The 20,762-nt window shown below is 37.2% G+C and overlaps 12 protein-coding genes across 12 annotated transcripts; 7 read left to right on the forward strand and 5 right to left on the reverse strand. All coding sequences in view use genetic code 12, as the record gives it.

Annotated features, from left to right (window-relative positions):
• Positions 1-81: 81 nt before the first annotated feature.
• On the forward strand, positions 82-1,146 carry DASC09_034330 (uncharacterized protein; the record flags this gene model as incomplete). Its single annotated transcript, XM_064997032.1, has 1 exon — positions 82-1,146. The coding sequence occupies one exon, from the start codon at positions 82-84 to the stop codon at positions 1,144-1,146; it is 1,065 nt and encodes a 354-aa protein (XP_064853104.1).
• Positions 1,147-1,513: 367 nt separating this feature from the next.
• On the forward strand, positions 1,514-2,113 carry MDM35 (Mdm35p; the record flags this gene model as incomplete). Its single annotated transcript, XM_064997033.1, has 4 exons — positions 1,514-1,604; positions 1,713-1,732; positions 1,865-1,915; positions 2,000-2,113. 4 exons carry the CDS (start codon positions 1,514-1,516, stop codon positions 2,111-2,113), a joined length of 276 nt encoding a protein of 91 aa, XP_064853105.1.
• A 203-nt stretch (positions 2,114-2,316) lies between these two features.
• Positions 2,317-3,402, reverse strand: DASC09_034350 (uncharacterized protein; the record flags this gene model as incomplete). The annotated part of the gene is made up of 1 exon (XM_064997034.1): positions 2,317-3,402. The coding sequence occupies one exon, from the start codon at positions 3,400-3,402 to the stop codon at positions 2,317-2,319; it is 1,086 nt and encodes a 361-aa protein (XP_064853106.1).
• A 680-nt stretch (positions 3,403-4,082) lies between these two features.
• RPS15 (40S ribosomal protein uS19 RPS15) lies at positions 4,083-5,014 on the reverse strand (the record flags this gene model as incomplete). Its single annotated transcript, XM_064997035.1, has 2 exons — positions 4,083-4,495; positions 4,999-5,014. 2 exons carry the CDS (start codon positions 5,012-5,014, stop codon positions 4,083-4,085), a joined length of 429 nt encoding a protein of 142 aa, XP_064853107.1.
• Positions 5,015-5,354: 340 nt separating this feature from the next.
• DASC09_034370 (60S acidic ribosomal protein P2) lies at positions 5,355-5,684 on the forward strand (the record flags this gene model as incomplete). Its single annotated transcript, XM_064997036.1, has 1 exon — positions 5,355-5,684. The coding sequence occupies one exon, from the start codon at positions 5,355-5,357 to the stop codon at positions 5,682-5,684; it is 330 nt and encodes a 109-aa protein (XP_064853108.1).
• Positions 5,685-6,075: 391 nt separating this feature from the next.
• DASC09_034380 (zinc finger HIT domain-containing protein) lies at positions 6,076-6,738 on the reverse strand (the record flags this gene model as incomplete). The annotated part of the gene is made up of 1 exon (XM_064997037.1): positions 6,076-6,738. The coding sequence occupies one exon, from the start codon at positions 6,736-6,738 to the stop codon at positions 6,076-6,078; it is 663 nt and encodes a 220-aa protein (XP_064853109.1).
• A 261-nt stretch (positions 6,739-6,999) lies between these two features.
• ARH1 (NADPH-adrenodoxin reductase) lies at positions 7,000-8,583 on the forward strand (the record flags this gene model as incomplete). The annotated part of the gene is made up of 1 exon (XM_064997038.1): positions 7,000-8,583. One exon carries the CDS (start codon positions 7,000-7,002, stop codon positions 8,581-8,583), a length of 1,584 nt encoding a protein of 527 aa, XP_064853110.1.
• Positions 8,584-8,732: 149 nt separating this feature from the next.
• Positions 8,733-9,165, reverse strand: SDH6 (Sdh6p; the record flags this gene model as incomplete). The annotated part of the gene is made up of 4 exons (XM_064997039.1): positions 8,733-8,856; positions 8,921-8,952; positions 9,026-9,075; positions 9,135-9,165. 4 exons carry the CDS (start codon positions 9,163-9,165, stop codon positions 8,733-8,735), a joined length of 237 nt encoding a protein of 78 aa, XP_064853111.1.
• A 228-nt stretch (positions 9,166-9,393) lies between these two features.
• On the forward strand, positions 9,394-16,614 carry PRP8 (U4/U6-U5 snRNP complex subunit PRP8; the record flags this gene model as incomplete). Its single annotated transcript, XM_064997040.1, has 1 exon — positions 9,394-16,614. One exon carries the CDS (start codon positions 9,394-9,396, stop codon positions 16,612-16,614), a length of 7,221 nt encoding a protein of 2,406 aa, XP_064853112.1.
• Positions 16,615-16,861: 247 nt separating this feature from the next.
• On the reverse strand, positions 16,862-17,812 carry DASC09_034420 (uncharacterized protein; the record flags this gene model as incomplete). The annotated part of the gene is made up of 1 exon (XM_064997041.1): positions 16,862-17,812. The coding sequence occupies one exon, from the start codon at positions 17,810-17,812 to the stop codon at positions 16,862-16,864; it is 951 nt and encodes a 316-aa protein (XP_064853113.1).
• Positions 17,813-18,264: 452 nt separating this feature from the next.
• On the forward strand, positions 18,265-19,665 carry DASC09_034430 (uncharacterized protein; the record flags this gene model as incomplete). Its single annotated transcript, XM_064997042.1, has 1 exon — positions 18,265-19,665. One exon carries the CDS (start codon positions 18,265-18,267, stop codon positions 19,663-19,665), a length of 1,401 nt encoding a protein of 466 aa, XP_064853114.1.
• A 444-nt stretch (positions 19,666-20,109) lies between these two features.
• On the forward strand, positions 20,110-20,616 carry DASC09_034440 (uncharacterized protein; the record flags this gene model as incomplete). The annotated part of the gene is made up of 1 exon (XM_064997043.1): positions 20,110-20,616. The coding sequence occupies one exon, from the start codon at positions 20,110-20,112 to the stop codon at positions 20,614-20,616; it is 507 nt and encodes a 168-aa protein (XP_064853115.1).
• Positions 20,617-20,762: the final 146 nt, after the last annotated feature.

Genomic DNA, 20,762 nt, shown 5'->3' on the forward strand with positions numbered 1-20,762 from the left:
AAAATATACAAAAAAACGGAAATCGTCAATCTCCGCTAATTACTCATCCTATTGAGAGCGTAACATATTGCAACTATTCTAATGTCAGACTCTCAGAAAGCTGGTAGAATCATCCATGCTGTTGCCGGGGGCTTAGGAGGAGCAGCAGCGTTGATTGTAACGTACCCTCTTGTTGCTGTCTCATGTCATCAACAAACTAACAAGAAAAGACTCGAGCAAGATGTTGAAGAATTGAAGAAGGAAGCGGCCGCGGAAACCGAGGGGAAAGAATTGGAGAAACAACCACCAAAGAAGAAAGTGGTTCCTGCTTTGGAATTGATCAAGACCATTTATCAAACCGACGGGATTGCTGGTTTTTATGCTGGTTTAGAATCAGCCATTTACGGCATGGCCCTCACGAACTTTGTTTATTACTACTTTTACGAGTCCACAGGCAGAGTTGTTATTAAGAACCGTAACATCAAGAAAATATCTCAGTTTTCGGTCTCCAATCTCAAGAATGTGGTCTTGGCAGGTCTAGGACCCTTCGAGAGCATAATCACTGGGCTCATTGCCGGGTCTATCACTGCGGTAGCTACTAATCCGTTCTGGGTGGTCAACACCAGAAGTACGGTCAGTAAAACTGATAAGAGCTTGCTCAGCATTTTCCGTGATGTTTATCAAAAGGAAGGCATCAAGACTTTCTTCAATGGGGTGCTACCGGCACTTGTGCTTGTGATCAATCCAATTATCCAATACACTATTTTTGAACAATTCAAGAATGCCATTGTGGGCAAAAACCAAAAGAGAAGCTTCAAGCCAATTTACGCGTTTTTCATTGGTGCATTGGCTAAACTTATTGCTACTGGTACAACCTACCCATACATCACTGTGAAATCAAGAATGCATTTGAAGAACAATGAAAAGAAGGCAAAATCTTCTGACATTGATGATGAAGAACAAAATGCTTCGATGTCAAAGTTGTTGATGAATATTGTGAGAAAGGAAGGATTTGCTGGCTTATACAACGGAATCTTTGTCAAGTTGTCGCAAAGTATTTTCACAGCAGCTTTTCTATTTTTCTTCAAAGAGGAACTAGTTAATGTTTCAGTTAAGTTATTCGGATTAATTAAGCGGTTGCAAGCTAAGAAAATGATCAAAAAATAAATAAAACAAAAAAAAAATGTGTATAGATATTTTTTTTGCTCCACCATACTTCTGAAGGGGCTTTGTAAATTTAAATAAATAAGAAGAATCCTCAAAATTATGGCAAATGGGCCCTGTTTGACTATGATAACTATATTTACATCCTCGTATTATCACTGGTATTGTGTTATTATGGAGTCCGGCACTTTGTCCCGCACTGGTGGAGTACTCCGCGGCCTGGAAAACGGAAAAAAAAAAAAGCTTTTGGCTTCCTTGAAATTGCACCAAATAATATTAACCTTTACAAGTACTAAGCTTTACCTATTAGAGTTTTTTGGAGATTCCGCTCATTTCTTTTGCTGTTTTTGCGTATTTAGTACAATAATTAATGGGGAATATAATGTCTACTAGTTTTGCTCCTGAATGTACCGAAGCAAAGAAAAAGTATGATGACTGTTTCAACAGTTGGTATACTGATAGTATGTGCTAAACATTTGAATACATGATCTAGGCTTTTTGTATTATCTGCCTAGTTTCTGATTGCTTGTGATTAGAAGTTTTATATACTAATGATTTACTTTTTATAGAATTCCTTGCTGGGAAAAGTGTGCGTATAATACCATTTATGGATCCGTGAAGGGCGACAGTTCCGAGGAGAGGATCACCAGAATGTCATTCAGCATTACAAAGTTTTCAGTTGGTATTGGAAACATCAAGAGAACTGCTACTAACAATTTAGATGCAAAATGAATGTACTGAACTTTGGTACGATTACAAAGCTTGCGTGGATGTATGTATTTTATCTAGATCATGACAGTGTCAGAATATCTCTATCTTTACAAAAAGCTAACAAAACTCTTTTTTAATCCTATAGGCAGCCTTAGTGAAACGTGGGATGGTCAAGATGGTTGATGAAGCTAGAAAAGATGCTCCTTTTGAAACTGGTGGAATACCTCAGGATAATTCGGATGCTACTAATGAGAAATAATCACTCTTGGATTGGTATTTTTTGAAAATTTTTTTAGGATTGTCCAAGGCTACGTGTAAATATAAACTATCTGGGAAATGTCAAACGTATATCATTATTATGAATGTAAACTGCAGATTAACAGATTGGAAAAAACAAAAAAACAAACAAGCAATGCAAGATGAATATTTATATGTAAGATATGAAGGAAAGATGTATTGATTCTAAGATTGTAAGCCCTTTTGTTTTGTACTGTCGTTGATAACTTTCAAGACCTCTTGGTAAGCGAGTAACATTATACTACTCTGGACAAATAACCAAACAAATCTAGGCTGAACCCCACTGAAAAGGGTAGCAAACCCTTCGTTTTTATAAATGGTGCTAATACCTTTAATCACTGACGAGCTCTTTAAAATGGTCCGTGATTTTTTGACATCATCTGGATTTTGGGTTTGGATTCTTGTTTTGCATACATCTAGTGGAGTGGTCAAAATACCAGTGATTCCCCCCGCGGCACCACCAACTAAAAGCTCTGATACTAGTCCTAATTCTTTTCCATTCCCAATTCCATACTGTCTTTCGAATGAAAAGGCCAATTTTCTAAATTTCTCATATAATGCAAACTGCATGGCACTGAATGGTAAATCTCTACTTAATGTTGCCTTGTAACCAGAGTAGAAATTTCTCCAGCCTCCAGCCTCTTTACTTAAGCTAGAGATGGCATCTCCCAAACCTTTATAATTATATCCGCTTTGGAAATAAGGATTATTGTATCTACCTTGTGTCTGCAATCTAGTCTTCAAGACTTCAGAAGGCACAAACGTAATGCTAGTGACCAAGTCACCCATAACACCTGCAAACAAATGGGTGACGGTTTCATTGACCCCCCATTCATTAATGAGCTTCTTCTTGAGGTATTCATAAGTACCAAAGAAAGTTACCCCACGAGGAATCGATCCCAACATCGCTGCACCGTACCCAGAGTATAGACCCCTAGAAAAGCCTTCTTCTCTCCAAATAGTGGCGTAACCCTTAATTGTGTTTTGATACTTGAGGGCATCTGGAGCAGCTTGCTGTCTGGTTTTGATGGTATCAAGCGAATGCATCACCGAATCACTGAACCCACTCCCAACGATACCAGCAGCAATATAATGCCATAGAGGTTGAGGAGAAGCTTCTTTTGACGAGGATACTTGTGCTTTGTGAAGCCCAGGCGCATCGGTCGTGATCCCAAATGGATCAGCAGGAGAGTAGCCCAATGACTCTAGACCAGAATTTTTCAGAGGCGGCTGTGATGTTGGCAGTCTCATATTTGGTATTGTGTGATGATATAGAATATAATATGAATTTCTTGGAAGACGGCAATAGTAAAATGAATTATAATCTTCAAATTCTTGAAAATTTTTTCTTCGTGTTTGAATGCAATGTAACAATAAATGACTCAGGCCTTTCAATATTGACGGATAAGCTTTTGGGAAAAAAAATAAAATAAACAAGTACACCGAGAATTCAACCTAGGACCGAGATATAAAGTGATATATATCTAATATTTATGTTATTTATGGACAGAAAATGTTATAGATCTCAATAATCCAGAATTCGGTATTAATGGCTGGATCAAAGCCAAGGATGATAAACAAAATGCACAACGAATAGTGATCTCTATAAAAAAAAAAAAAAAGTGCCCCCAGTCAATGTTGAAACACCCTAATTATTAATTAGTGATTAATATTAGTAGACCCACTAAGTGTACATACTTACACAAATGTCCTTTCCTTAGCGAAGAAGAATGCTTTACGAAGCGCATATTAGAGTCAAGATATTACAATGTGTTGATTATATTTCAGTCACCTTCAACGTTCATCTTATCTAAAACTTTACAAAGTAAACCCAAAATAATAGTACAACAATTATTCGATCATAGTATTGTTATGAAGATATGGAGAGAAAAAAGCATGAATTTCATATACAGACAGACGAGCGAACAAATTTATCTAAGTGGCATGAAAGCAGACTTACCACCCATACCTGGTCTACCGTGTCTGACAGGAGTGTAAGAAAGGGAGAATTCACCCAAGTAGTGACCGACCATTTCTGGCTTGATTTCAACTTGGTTGAAAACCTTACCGGAGTAAACACCAATGACGGAACCGATCATTTCTGGAACGATAACCATGTTTCTCAAGTGAGTCTTGACAGCAGCTGGCTTTTCACCTTCAACGGCAGCCAATTTAGCAGCTCTCAACTTCTTGATCAAACCCATGGCCTTGGAGTCCATACCTCTTTGGAATCTTCTTCTGACTCTGGCGTGGGTCAACTTGGCAAAGTCTTCAGTTGGCAATTCCAACAATTGTGGGAGGTCAACACCTCTGTAGGAGAAAGATTTGAAAGATCTCTTTTTACCTATATTAAATGTTAGTATGAAATATACCACGAATAATAATAATATATCAACCATATCAGTTAAAATGGAGTCTTTAATATTAATGAAAAAAAGTTCAGCCAAACATTTAATTCTTATTTAGTTCTTGGTTTCGAAATGGTTTCAAATATTGAATGCAATTCTTTAGTTATATTCTTCTTTGTCCTCCTTTAGAAGTCAATTTCAACTGAATTCTTCACAGCATACTCTGTTCTCAAAGAAGACTTATACCTGATTAATACACCCATCTTCAAACCCAGAGACAAAATCTATGCCACAATCGAGCATAATGACATATAATTTAAATCAATCAATATTTAGTCTAACAATATTTCCTTTTCAAAATAAATATATCTAACCTAACAGGCAATCTCCCATTTCCATTGTACTTGGTGTTCTCTATCATATAAAAATCACTCCACTCAGATTCAATAAACTCCAATATTACTGATACACTATGGCTAAAATTCCTCTATTCACATACCAGTAGCAGTAGACATTGTTAGTGTTCTTTGGTTATATTTCTGTTCTGTTCTTTGAGCTACTACTCCAGGCCTTCATCAAAAAATTGAAGTGAAAAAATCAGAAACCACCAAGAATCGTCAACCACAGGCTCACAACCACAGGCTCTCTTTCGTGACTGCTAGTAGGGCGCGATAGTGCACGTGGTCACAGGGCTAAGTGATTTGGGCGTTATGCGATTTTTTTTTTCTCTTTGCCAATCTCAGATTTCCGTGCATTCTAAGAAATTTTCATCTTGAACTACTTTTCAGAATTTTGCAACCCCAAAAAGGATAGTCTGCGTTATAGCTTAAAAGTGATTATTCTACATAAAACAAAATGAGATACTTAGCTGCCTACTTGTTGTTGATTCAAGGCGAAAACGCCGCCCCAACCCTCAAGGACCTCCAAGAAGTCATTGAATCCGTTGGTGTTGAATTCGAAGCCTCTAGAGCTGAAGCTTTGTTGAAATCTTTGGAAGGTAAGACCATCCAAGAATTGATTGCTGAAGGTTCTGCCAAGTTCGGTTCTATGCCATCTGGTGGTGCTGCTGCCTCCTCTGGTGGTGCTGCCGCTGCCGGTGGTGCTTCTGAAGAAGCCGCTGAAGAAGAAGCTGCTGAAGAAGAAGAAGAATCCGATGATGACATGGGTTTCGGTTTGTTTGACTAAACAGTTTGAAATACTTATTACCAACTTATATAATATTTCTAATAAAATTTTGTTAAACTAAATTGAAAAAAATCCTTCAGGGTCATGATCAAATGGGTAATAATGCTGTGTTATCACTAAATCATTCTTGCTTGCGGGGAATCATTATACGATTTATTATGATCTAATTGTCTGAACTGTCGATCTCGTAAGTAAAGCTTAGTGTATCAAATATTTTCAACTCTGTAAAATTGTACTGCGATGGCAACTCATACTGTGTTACAACATTAAAATCCATAAAATAAGAATGCCCAACGAAGAAAATCTCTTAGATATATACAAAGAGAAAAATATAATACAAATATCAAAACGAATGAAGACCTAAAAGACAAAGAAAACGATAAAGGTCTGTTCAACCATAATACCCCGAGCATCTTGTTTCTTTGTGTATATTCAAACACTGAACACCACAGAATCTAACAGCACAGCGAACACATCTGTTAGGAGCATTACTGCCACAAATGGAGCACAATTTTTTACCAGGTAAAGAAGAGTTATTGTCTACTTTACTAAATAGGTCATCTCCTTTTAATATTTTGGCGTGATCAATGTCTTCATCAAAGTAGTTGTTAATGGTTTTTCTGGAAATTAAGATCTTTCTCGTTTGTGGAGTCTGACCCTGCTTAAATCTCCTTGAGTTAGCTCCTTTATTAACATTATTTGAGTAATTGATCAAATCGAAAATAGGATAATCATCACTGACAAAACCCTTGAAATTTACGTGAAGACCCGATCTGGGTAATTCAATCTTGACTTGATGTTCGTTATAATTCTCACGGTCTATTTCCTGGTGGCGTTTCGCAGATTTCCTGAGTTCTATTAAGTTTTCATTTAGTGAACTGTCATGAGCATTTGCTTCCAATTGATTGAAGTTGTAAGAACCAGCCGCCAATCTTTTTCTGGTTTGGTCAGTGTTAGAACTACTATACATGGACTTTGACGCCTTCAAGTTGATTGACGATGAGAAATACACGTTCGGATCCGAACCTTTAGGTATTTCTTCAACTAGCCCCATATTTTCAAATAGTTATTTCAAGTAAATGCTGCAATAATAGACAACAATCTTTTATTATGATACCAGTAATCGCGACAATTAACAAAATTATAAATCAATTTCTCCTTTCGCGTGAGCTTCGAATGTCCCGCACAGATGGTATACTGGGTATTTTTTCTCTCTTTTTCTCTCTTAAGCGACTGGTAATTTTCAGTTATATCATCAATTTCTTTTCTCTGTTGGCTTGTACAGATCCATAGCAAAGGATAAATAAATGGAAACATGAAAATCTCCTCCAGGATACCTGCATTCAGAGAGGTTTTCAATAGAAGCGGGGTATTCCATAATCCAAGAGCATTATTCCAGGCTCGCCAGTATTCTGCGGAGGTTACGCCCCCAATTCAAATTGCAGTGGTTGGATCCGGCCCATCTGCATTTTACACGGTTTTGCACATCCTACAAAAACAAAATCCAAAACAAAAGGTTTGTATTGATATCTTCGAGAAATGGCCGGTCCCATTTGGTCTCTCAAGATACGGGGTTGCCCCAGATCATCCAGAAGTGAAGAATTGTGAAAATAAGTTTGAAGAAATCATTGAAAGGGCTTCGACTCTTCATCACACAGACAGCACCACAAGTGAAGTAAACTTTTATGGGAATGTGGAAATAGGTAAGGATGTCTCTCTCAGGACTCTCAAGGACTATTACAATATGATCTTATTCGCGTACGGATGTTCCGATGAACGGAGTTTAGCTGTTCCGGGGGCTAATCTCCCAGGCGTCATATCTTCCAGGAAATTAGTTGGTTGGTACAATGGACTTCCAGACCTGCAGAATTTGGATCCTCCATTAGATAAAGTCGAAGATGTTACCATAATTGGCAATGGTAATGTTGCGCTTGATATTGCTAGGGTTCTTTTGGCACCTCATGATGAAGTCTGGGAAAACACAGATTTAGGCAAGAAGGCATTGGAAAAATTGAAGAAAAGCACAGTGAAACGGGTTAGAATTGTGGCGAGAAGAGGGTTTTCTCAAAGCGCGTTTACCAATAAAGAATTTAGAGAATTGCTTGAACTCACAAAGCACGGAATTTATTTCCAGCCTATTGATCCGGATATTATGGCGAAACACAAATTGTTGAAGGGTAAATTAGTGAGAGCTGAGAAAAGACGATTGGACATGATGGAGAAATATTTCAAACAGCACTGCCAAAATGGAAGTTATGTGATACCTGAAGGTTCCAAGACTTGGTCATTAGAATACCTCAAGTCGCCAGCGGAAATTTACCCAAATACTTACGATAAGACAATATTATCGGCCACGAAATTTCAAATCAATAAACTAAAAGAATCTTTGAGTGTCGATGAAAGCAAGGGTGGTAAAGTAGAGATTGTTTCAACCGATGAAAGCGTTACGGTAAAAAACGAGTTGTTGATAACCAGTATTGGATACAAAGGATTACCTCTTGAAACAATGGATGGTGTAGGTATTGACTTTGATATGCAAAGAGGAGTAATTTCTAATGCCAGAAGCAGGGTAGTTGACAAGCACGGAGATGTTTTGGATGGCTTGTTTGTTACTGGATGGATCCAACATGGTCCATCAGGTGTTATTGCGAGCACCATGATGAACTCCTTTGCTACAGGCTCAGAAATTTTGAAAGATTTGAGTGAAAAGCAATTCGAGGCAAAATCTGGATTCAAAGCTCTTGAAAAACATTTTATTGAAAATAATATCAAGTACACAAAGTGGGATGATTGGAAAAAAATTGATGAAAGGGAAAGGGAATTAGGAAGCAAATCAGGTAAAGTTAGAGATAAAATTCTTAGCGTTGACGAAATGTTCGCCATATGTGATAAAAAATAATACTGGCAGCAACTATATATTTTCATGATTATAGATTTTTATGTACAAGAGACGGATGTTATGAGACAAATAAAAGTATTGTGATGATATTATACTTGTAAGCGAGTATGCTACTGATATTAACTGGGCTATATTGTGGCACGGGTGCTTTAGTGGACATTCTTGACTTCTTTTATGGCAAACATATCATACCTTCTGAAACCTGTTCGAAGTAAATGCTCAATGGTGGAGAAGTCCCTCTTGGAAATGTTTCTAAACCTGCCAAACTCACCTCTATATTATGGAATTAGTCTTGCGCGAACAACGAGTAAAATGAAAAATCACATGAAGAACTTACCTTATGAATTCTCTGAAGTTCTGTTGACTATCCTATATTCATATTAGTAAAAAGAACTTGGCTGATTAATTTTGATTCTAATTTAATTGTGAGAAGTCAACATACTTTCGGTTTTGTCAGAATGCCTCTGATGCATTTTCTATAAAAATGTATTACTGGGAAATTTGTCAGTCATGGTACCCGGTATTAAGACATAGAAATGAGACATCCATACCTTCTTTCTGCAATCCAGAAAGTCTTGCCATTATTTCTATTTTATTGGTACAATAAAGCTCATGCTAATGATTCAAGAAGCCTATACTTGCTTTGAATTTATAAATTCGATCCCCCCCCCCATCAAAAACATTCTCGGCGCACGCTTCAAACCACGTGAATAAAGATGCGAAGATGAAAATTTAGAGACTTTTTAAAAGATGAAGCGAAGTAGATGCTTGAGAACTTACACATTTAGTATACTTTCCCAACGTTAAATCATGAGTGGATTGCCTCCAGGTCTTCCTCCTGATGATGATGGTGACGGGTTTCCACCTCCACCGCCAGCTTTTGACTTAGATTTTGCGCCTCCTGTACCTGGGATGGATGTTGATGGCTTACCACCTCCATTACCGCCATCAGATATTCCCCCACCACCACCACCTGGTATGGACGATTCGTTACCCCCACCTCCAGGATTCCTTGATTCGTCTATGTCAAATAATAGAGAGGAGCTAGAAAAAAGAAAACTGAAATGGCTTCAATTGCAAAAGAAGAGATATGGTGCTGATTTTAAACAGAATAAGAAGTCTGGTTATATTCATCCAACAAAAACGGAAATGCCTGCAGAGCATCTTCGAAAAATTATCACTGATCATGGAGATATGTCTTCAAAGAAGTTCCAAGCAGATAAGAGATCCTTTTTGGGCTCTTTGAAGTACATGCCCCACGCAATTTTGAAATTGATTGAAAATATGCCTCAACCTTGGGAGCAAGTCAAGGAAGTTAAGGTTTTATATCATCATACTGGGGCTATAACTTTTGTCAATGAAATACCTAGAGTCATTGAGCCAGTATACACAGCACAATGGGCCACAATGTGGTTGATGATGAGAAGGGAAAAAAGAGATCGTAAACATTTCAAGAGAATGAAGTTTCCACCATTTGATGACGAAGAACCACCATTGAACTACAGTGAAAATATCTTAGATCTTGAGCCTTTAGACCCAATTCAATTGGATCTTGATGAAGAAGAGGACAAACACGTGTACGATTGGCTTTATGATGATAAACCATTAATTGATAATTTAAAATTTGTTAACGGGGAGTCATACAGAAAATGGAATTTGAATCTAAGACAAATGTCTGATTTATACAGATTAGCTATTCCATTGCTTCCTGAAGTAATTGATCCAAACTATTTTTACTTATTTGACAAGAAATCATTTTTCACAGCCAAAGCCTTGAATAGTGCAATTCCAGGCGGCCCAAAGTTTGAACCCTTATACAAAGATGTCGATCCAGAGTCCGAGGATTTTGATGAGTTTAACTCAATTGATAGAATTATATTCAGAGTTCCTATCAGGACAGAGTACAGGGTCGCATTCCCATTTTTATACAACTCGTTTACAAAGTCTGTCGCCATTGGTTGGTATCACGATCCTTTTGTGACATACATAAAAAATGAAGATCCTGAAGTGCCGGCATTCAACTTTGACTCATCTTATTGTCCTGTTTCCTTGCGCAAGTTTGAAGAGAGAACAGATACTTTCGAAGCTTTGAATTTTGATGAAGAAAATGGTGAAGACTTGGATGATGATTTCAGTTTACCTGCAGGTAACAAATTCAAATCATTTTTACAGGGTGAACCATTGGAAGATGAGGATACTAAGGATGGCCTTGAGCTTTTGTGGGCACCATTTCCATTCAATCGTCGATCCGGAAACATGGTTAGAGCCGAGGACGTTGCTTTAGTCAAATCATGGTACAAGGAGCACACACCAAGAGAATACCCTGTGAAAGTGAGAGTTTCATACCAAAAATTACTCAAGACCTATGTGTTGAATGAACTACATTCAAAGAATCCAAAAACAACGCGATCAGTGAAGAAGGTGAAGCTACTTAAATCTTTGAAAAACACTAAATTTTTCCAGCAGACTACAATCGATTGGGTCGAAGCTGGCTTGCAGGTTGTCAAACAAGGTCATAACATGTTGAATTTGTTAATCCATAGAAAGGGGTTGACGTATTTGCACTTAGATTATAACTTCAATTTGAAACCAACTAAAACGCTTACGACAAAAGAAAGAAAAAGATCTAGATTTGGTAATGCCTTCCATTTAATCAGAGAAATTTTGAAAATTGTTAAGCTTTTAGTTGATTCTCATGCTCAATATAGATTGGGAAATGTTGATGCCTTCCAGTTAGCCGATGGTATATATTACATTCTAAACCATTTAGGTCAATTAACAGGTATCTATAGACACAAGTACAAAGTAATGCATCAAATTAGGGCTTGCAAAGATTTGAAACATGTGGTTTATTATAAGTTCAATGTTACAATTGGGAAAGGTCCTGGATGTGGTTTCTGGCAGCCAGCTTGGAGAGTTTGGATTTTCTTTTTGAGAGGTATCATTCCGCTATTAGAAAGATGGTTAGGTAACTTATTGGCCAGACAATTTGAAGGTAGACATTCCAAGGAAGCAGCAAAAACTATCACCAAACAAAGAGTCGACTCTTATTACGATTTGGAGTTAAGAGACTCGGTAATGCATGACATTTTGGATATGATTCCTGATGGAATGAAACAAAGCAAGGCAAAGACAATCTTGCAACACTTGAGTGAGGCGTGGAGATGCTGGAAAGCAAACATTCCATGGAAGGTACCAGGGTTACCAGAACCGATTGAAAAAATTATTGAAAGATATATTAAGGCCAAGGCCGATGGTTGGATTTCAGTGGCTTATTATAACAGAGATAGAATTAGAAATGGTACCAATGTTGAGAAAACTGTTGCCAGAAAGAACTTGGGTAGATTGACCAGATTATGGCTCCGGAATGAACAACAAAGACAATCCAATTTCCAGAAGGATGGTCCTTACGTGTCGACTGATGAAGCTGTTGGTATATACTCTACTATGGTCCACTGGTTGGAGAGTAGAAACTTTCAACCTGTTTCATTTCCTCCACTCAGTTATAAACATGACACAAAGCTTTTGATCTTAGCTTTGGATAATTTGAAAGAATCTTATGGTGCACAAGGTGGTAGATTGACTTCAACTGAAAAAGAAGAGTTAACACTTATTGAACAAGCATATGATAACCCACATGAAACTTTGAGCAGAATTAAGAAGTTTATTCTCACCCAAAGGGTATTCAAAGAAGTTCAAACGGATATGATGGATTACTATGATCATATCACACCAACATATTCCGTAGATCCTTTGGAAAAAATCACTGATGCATACTTAGACCAATATCTTTGGTTTGAGGCTGATCGGAGACAATTATTTCCTAATTGGATTAAACCAAGTGATAATGAAATCCCTCCTTTGTTGGCTTATAAATGGTGTCAGGGTATCAATAATCTTGAAAATGTTTGGGAAACCAGTAATGGTGAATGCAGCGTGTTGTTGCAAAGTAGTTTAAGCAACATGGCGGAAAAGATTGATCTTACCTTACTTAACAGACTATTGCGTCTAATAATGGACTCAAACATTGCTGATTATCTAACAGCGAAGAATAATGTCACATTGAGTTATAAGGATATGAGTCATGTTAATAGTTATGGGTTGCTCAAAGGTTTACGGTTTGCTTCGTTTATATATCAATATTACGGCTTACTCAATGATCTATTATTATTAGGCTTAGATAGAGCAACTGATTTAGCTGGCCCTCCTGATTCACCAAATGATTTTTTGCAGTTTAAATCTGTGGAGGATCAAAAGAAAAGTCCACTTCGTTTTTACTTCAGATATCTTGATAAAGTTTATTTTTTCTTTAAATTTAGTGAAAAGGAATCTAGTGAACTTATCCAAGAGTATTTATCAGAAAACCCGGATCCTAACTTTGAAAATGTTATAGGGTATAATAATCGCCGTTGCTGGGCTAGGGATCAAAGAATGAAGTTGATGAGACATGATGTCAATTTGGGAAGAGCTGTTTTTTGGGAAGTGGAAGGAAGAGTTCCAAAATCTATCGCGAACATCAACTGGGAAGACACATTAGCCTCAGTATACAGTAAAGATAATCCGAACTTGTTGTGTACTATTGCAGGATTTGAAATTAGAATTTTGCCAAAAGTCAGAATGACTGATGAAACACCAGATAAAGAGGGAACATGGAATTTAATTAACCAAGAAACCAAGGAAAGAACTGCGAGGGCCTATTTGCAGGTTTCTGAAGAAGATATAAGGAAATTTAATAATAGAATCCGTCAAATTTTGATGTCTTCCGGCTCATCCACTTTTGTGAAAATTGCAAATAAATGGAACACTGCTCTCATCTCATTATTTGCATACTATAGAGAAGCTATTATTGGCACAGAAAAATTATTGGATATTTTAGTGAAGAGTGAAACTAAGATCCAAACAAGAGTGAAAATGGGTCTCAATTCCAAAATGCCAAACAGATTTCCACCTGCAGTATTTTACACGCCAAAGGAGTTGGGAGGTTTGGGAATGTTGAGTGCCTCCCATATTTTAATCCCTGCTTCTGACTTGAGATACTCAACGCAAACAGATACCGGGATAACCCATTTCCGTGCTGGTATGAATACTTTTGATAAGATAATTCCTACCATACATAGATACATTGCTTCTTGGGAAGAGGAATTCACAGACTCACAAAGAGTATGGGCCGAGTATGCCATCAAAAGAAGAGAAGCTTTACAACAGAATCGTCGATTGGCGTTTGAAGACATGGAAGAGAATTGGGATAAAGGTATTCCACGTATCAGCACTTTATTCCAAAAAGAGCGCCATACATTGGCCTACGATAAAGGTCACAGGGCTCGTAAAATTTTTAAGGAATACTCTATTGCAAGATTTAATCCATTTTGGTGGACCAACTCTTTCCATGATGGTAAACTTTGGAATTTGAATGCATACAGAACCGATGTTATTCAAGCGTTAGGTGGTATTGAAACTATTCTAGAACACACATTATTTAAAGGTACCGGATTTGATTCATGGGAAGGCTTGTTTTGGGAAAAAGCCTCCGGGTTTGAGGACTCTATGAAATTCAAAAAGTTGACCAATGCCCAAAGATCTGGTTTGAGTCAAATTCCAAATCGTCGTTTCACTTTGTGGTGGTCACCTACTATCAATCGTGCAGATGTTTATGTTGGTTTCCAGGTACAATTGGACTTGACTGGTATTTTCCTTCATGGTAAAATTCCAACATTGAAAATTTCATTAATTCAAACTTTCAGAGCACATTTGTGGCAAAAGATTCACGAATCGCTTGTGTTTGATGTTGCGCAAGTTTTTGATAAGGAAGCAAATACTCTAGGTATTGACATGGTTCAAAAGGAGGCAATTCATCCTCGTAAATCCTACAAGATGAATTCTTCATCAGCAGACATTACATTGTCAGCCGCAGGTAAATGGAAGACGAGTAGACCTTCTTTCTTATTCAACAAAAATGATGAGTTCGATGGGATTGAAAACGACAAATTCTGGATCGATATTCAATTGCGTTATGGTGACTACGACTCTCATGATATTTCACGTTATGTTCGTTCCAAATTCTTAGATTACACAACCGACGCTGCTAACTTGTATCCTTCGGAGACTGGTTTAATGATTGCTATTGATTTAGCTTATAATATGTATGATTCTTATGGTAACTGGTTCCCTGGATCTAAACCGTTGGTTCAGAATGCAATGAAGGCAATTATGAAATTGAACCCTGCTTTGTTTGTGTTGAGGGAGCGTATTAGAAAGGGTTTGCATTTGTACCAATCTCAGCCACAAGAGGCATTTTTGAATTCCAATAATTACGCTGAGTTGTTTGGCAATGAAACCCAGCTCTTTATTGATGACACTAACGTTTACCGTGTTGTCGTCCATAGAACTTTCGAAGGTAATATTGTTACCAAGCCAATTAATGGTGCGGTCTTCATTTTGAATCCAAAAACAGGTCAATTGTTTTTAAAAATTATCCATGCTTCAGTTTGGGCGGGTCAAAAACGTTTAAGTCAGTTGGCTAAATGGAAGGCGGCCGAAGAAGTTGCTGCCTTAGTGCGCTCTTTGCCAAAAGAAGAACAACCAAAGCAGTTAATTGTCACCAGAAAAGGTATGCTTGATCCTTTAGAGGTTCATATGTTTGATTTTGTTAATATTAGAATCAGACAATCGGAGTTACAATTACCATTCCTGGCGGCTATGAAGGTTGATAAGTTGGCAGATATCATTTTGAAAGCCAAGGAACCTCAGATGGTTTTATTTAACTTATACGATGATTGGTTGCAATCTATTTCTTCGTATACAGCATTTTCACGTTTAATTTTATTATTAAGAGCATTGCATATTGACCAAGAAAAAGCCAAGTTAATTTTGCGTCCTGATAATTCTGTCATTACCCAAGACCATCATATCTGGCCTTCATTTAATGATGAACAGTGGAGTCAAGTTGAAATTCAATTGCGTGATTTGATTCTTAATGAATACGGGAAGAGGAACCACGTCAACGTTGCTTCATTGACCCAAGCAGAAATCCGTGATTTAATTTTGGGGCAAGAAATCAAAGCGCCATCGGCCAAAAGACAGGAGATTTCTGAAATTGAAGGAGAGAAAAATGCGGAAAGTGAACAACAACAACTCACCTCTGTTACTACCAAAACTACCAATGTTCATGGTGAAGAAATCGTGGCAGTAACCACTAGTGTTTATGGTCAAAAGGCTTTCTCATCAAAGACAGAGTGGAGAAACAGTGCCATTTCTACCTCTAGTTTACCACTTAGGGCGAAGAATGTTTTCATTGCCAATAGCGACGAATTTGATGAAGAAAATTATACTTATATTATTCCTCAAAACATTTTAAAGAAATTTGTTGAAATTGCAGATATGAGAATTGAGATTGGTGGCTTGCTTTATGGGCAATCCCCTAGTGATAATATGCAAGTGAAGGAAATAAAATGTATTGTTTTGGTACCTCAGTTAGCTAATAACAGAAGTATTGATTTTGCTAAGACCCTTCCAAAAAGTGAATATCTCAACGGATTGGAACCTTTAGGATGGATTCACACACAATCATTGGAAACTAATGTCATTTCTCCGATTGACATAACCACCCACTCTAAATTATTAGCTAATCCAGAATTGAAATGGGATGCTTCAACTGCTATGACTATGGTTGTGTCCTTTACTCCAGGTTCTGTGTCTTTATCCGGTTACTCTTTGACTGATGAAGGCGTAGAATGGGGAAGCAAAAATAAAGATCTCACCTCAACGGTTCCTGAAGGTTACTCCCCAAAGTTCGGTGTTAGTGCACAAATGCTTTTGACCAACAAAATTATGGGATTCTTCTTGGTGCCTGAGACTAATATTTGGAATTATGCTTTCATGGGTGTTGCATGGGACAAGAATTTGGATTATGGCTTAAAGTTAGATGTCCCAATCCCCTTCTATCATGAACTACACCGTCCAACCCATTTCATCACATTCAATGAAATTGAATCTAATGAGATTGAGGCCAATCAAGAAAACGTCTTGAGTTGAATCTTTTTCTTTCTTTTCTTTTTATTTTTCTTATCTTCATTCTAATTATTAATTACTTAAGTATCAATTTTTTTTTTTATTTTTTTTTCCTTGTTTTTCTTATCTTCTTTATGTTAATTTCACCATATTTTTAGTCTAATGCCACAATAGAATTGTATATTATGATAATGTATTCAGTTTGTAGAATAATATAATAAAAATATGATGAAGTTGATTAACTAAATATACAAAATTCGCAAAATTCAAGTCAAATCTCTTTGAGAAACTCTCCTTCCAACACTTCTGGTTCAGGCTGGCCTAGTAAGCCTTCCTCTGGGAGGTTAGCTCTAGCCAATTCCGCATTATCCTGTTCATTGTCGAATAAAGTCTCGCTTGATTCCATATCGTAAGGGATGCCTATAGCTTTAGGTTTTTTATATTCTGGGCTTTGAATAATGTTATCAATTAGCACATATTGTAACGAATTCATAACCAAGGGGGTAACGAAGGTTACCATAAACACTTGCATCCTTGGAAATGGATCAAACACCGACAACAACCAATCGGCAGTATCTTCGAAAATTGGAACCGACATAAGAAGAATATAAACCAATAGCTTCATGGAGAAAAGCCCGATAAAGTATAGGATAAGCTGCTTCACGTAGCTTGACATTCTTGGGGGAATCCCGTATTGTCCTGAATTAATTCCTTCAATGCCAGCCTTTTTGGCACAATTAAAAATAACGTATAATAATCCCCAAAGAATAGGTACCCCAATAGTGGTGTCAAACAAAATGTTCAAAAAGTACCAATTACATGGGTTTGAGATGTCGTTGTCACTGTTCAAGTAGAAGTTTATGGTGGAAACCCCTGTTGATTCATGAGCCACGGATGAACTAGAGGGCAGCATACCATTTTCAGATGTGTGATGCTTGAAAGCAAATGGCGATATATCCACAGGTGGGGTAGCTTCAGGATCAGTAGAGGATGACGACCCACCTAATATACTCAAGAGCAAGTTTAAGAAATGGATTCCAATGGCACCAAAAACCTGTTTGGAGACATCGAAAAACCAAACCTTCCAAGGTCTTCTATTAGGATACTCCTTGTATCTTTTATAAATCAATGATGATAACGATAGAAGACCTAAAAGGGACTGTACTATTAATGAAAACGGACCCAATAACTTGCATTGAGCCTCTGATGATGCCAGGGACATGTTCTTCTATTTCTTTGTAATATTATTCTTTAAAGGAAGTTTGGGATTGGAAAATCCTGGGAGGGGGACTTCAACAGATGTATACAGGACAGTGTTCTGTAAAAAAAAAAAAAAATTATTCCCAAAAATTATTACCCAGTGAGCGGCAAGTAGTTTAAATGAAGGACGTGTTTGTGATTGATATATTATCCAGTTACTCTGTTTGCAAAAAAAAAAAAAAAACACGAAAAAACGAAAAGATAATTCCTTGAAAGTGATTATCTTCAAACATCTTGGTTATCAGACTTTTTAGTTTGTTGTATTTCTAAGAACGTGGGGTTAGGGGCACGTGCGATTGTTTACTTTTTGTTTATTGCGAGATGAGCTCGAAGATTTTTACTTATCTACCGTTTGCAATTAGGAGAGGTTAGCTGAATCTCAACCGAATTGTATTACTATCAACAGAATATATAATGGAAAGTGCAGGAATAATAACGAATCCCATTTTAGAACTCTCAAAGGACTATGATTTAGCTTTCAAAAACATTGAGCAGGACAATATTTCAAGACTTCTTAATTACAAATCTGAGTATTTGTCAAACATTAACACTTTGCTACGTGACTCTACTTCCAGAAATGAAGAGGAATCTGAAAAATCAGACCTGGTTGTTTCCGTTGAAAACGAGGGTCTTGAATTGTTGAAGGAGTTGGTTAATCCTCGCTATTTGGATAATATCCTTGAGCAGTATCACCTGTACTTTTCCAACGTCAAGTTCACTTATTTGGAACAAAGCACGAAAGAAAAGTTTCTCAGAAATATCGTGAATTCGAAGTTCATCACTGTCAAAGAGCTTGAAACTATGAAATTCAATACCGCAAACAGCAAGAAAAAGCTCTGGGAGAAAAAACAAAAGAGAGATGAATTATTGGTAAAAATCAATGAGGTATTGTGGTCAAATTATTCTAAATTCGAAGATATTAAAGAGTTGCAAGAAAAATCAAAGAGTTCCATAAAGCAATCCATGGAATTGTTGAAGAAAATCGACGCGTTAGAAAAAGAAAACTTGGATCATTACGAATCCAAATCTAATCATTTTGAAGATGACGAGCGGGTGATTGATTGTTTGCACTCCATTAATGACTACGATGACCTAATACAGGACTCAAAGGAAGATTCTTTAGTTTTCCAAGAGAGACAACGAAAGTCAATTGATTCTGCCTTGAAAGGTAATGTTTCTGCAGATAGTAGCATTGTTTCTAATTTTGGTGATTATTTATTGGTTAACTCTTCCAAGAATTTGGAGGCACTAATAAAGAAACGAAAATTGAACATCGAAAACCTTCAAAAGGAACAAGAGATCGTTAAAAAGAAAATCAAGGCAAGTACAAAGGAACTTGAGAGCCATCACTCGAAATTCCAGGCCCTTGCTCAAGAAAATGATAAATTGAAGCAGTCGACCAAGGAAAATCATATAAAAAATGAGCTATTAATGCAAAAAAGGAAGGATCAGGGAGATGAAATGACACTCAACTATATAAAAGGCTTTGCTAGTTGGGCAGCTGAGCTACTGGTGCTATTGAAGACGCTTGAAGACGCAAGCCTGAAAATGACTAATAATGAGAATGAAGTAGAGAATCACACTTGCCAAATCTACAACATTGCCTTAGTAAAGGAGCATGTGAAATACTTAATTAGATTTGAGAAAACCGGTAACTCATGTTACACTATTTTGCAAGTCAAACTCAGTGGTACCGAGTCTGATCCTTTGATGAATGAGGAAAACGAAAAATTGGAAGCAACGCTTACCAAGACGAAGCCTTCGTTCAAAAATATTGTTGATATGTGCGAATGGCTTTCCAGTAACTCTATCTAATTTTTTAATGAATTAATTGTATAAATGTATTAATAGTATGATCTTGCTTTTATTTGTCTTTTTTAAAGATATTTTGAGGCTACATATGCCCAAATAGTCCCAGATAGCACCGCACTTTTGAGAAAATATTCCTTAGGACTCGGGCAGAGCTATGCTCTAATTCGCTTTCTTTTTGTTCTTCTTTTTATTCGCTCTGAGGTGGAGATTTCTGTAAATTGGACCCTTTCTTTTTCATAACCACTTGAAAGCCCCTAATGGTTGCAGGGCTCCAACATGCATGCCGATGAAAGATATCCTCGAAATGCCTTGTCCCTGGGTCGGCGTATATATAGTAGCGAGCATCCCACCATTTGTCAAGCACTCTTTAGATAATATATTGTTCAAATTAATATTCTCCAGAAAATATCTACTCAATCACCAATACTTAATTATAAATAAAGAGACATGAAGGGTCTGTTGATAGTGTTGTATATAATAGCAATATTGTCAGCCACAGGCCAGGCATACCCGATATTTTCTCGAAGAGAAAACCATGGCCAGGGAAATAGCAATAATCGAAAAGCTGACCAAAATCAGTTTCCAGTGGATGAAAGCAAAAATGACGGAGCTTCTCGTTCAAAAGATTCGATTCTCAAGCTTATGAAAAGACTTCTGCTTGATGGTGTTCTATCTGCTGGGAATGTCATTAGTACTGGGTTAATGATTGCGGTTTCTGGACTTCAGTTGAAACAGATGTTAGATAGCTCACTGTCCTCCTCAACGACTGCTGTGGCTTCGTATGCTCCTACTGCTACTGCTGTCACCGTGGAACCACAAGCTGCCTCACAGACGGTAGCAGCAGTTTATGTCACACAAACAGTATATCCTACGGTGAAATATGCTACTGTTGTTGCTCCTAATCAAGGTCAGATGCAATCAAGCATCCAGACTGTTGCTACTTCTATTGTATAATCATAAGAGGATAGCACAATTCTTGTTTCTTGCAAATGACTTCATACCAAAATCTTTTTGTTGGGCTTAATGATTGACAACCATCCTTCCCTAATCTTATTTCTTCTTCATTCACTATTTAGTTTCCTTTCTTGTTTTTTTTTTTT

The sequence above is a fragment of the Saccharomycopsis crataegensis genome (assembly GCF_037102585.1).
Source record: "Saccharomycopsis crataegensis DNA, jcf7180000000084, whole genome shotgun sequence".
NCBI lineage: Eukaryota > Fungi > Ascomycota > Saccharomycetes > Ascoideales > Saccharomycopsidaceae > Saccharomycopsis > Saccharomycopsis crataegensis.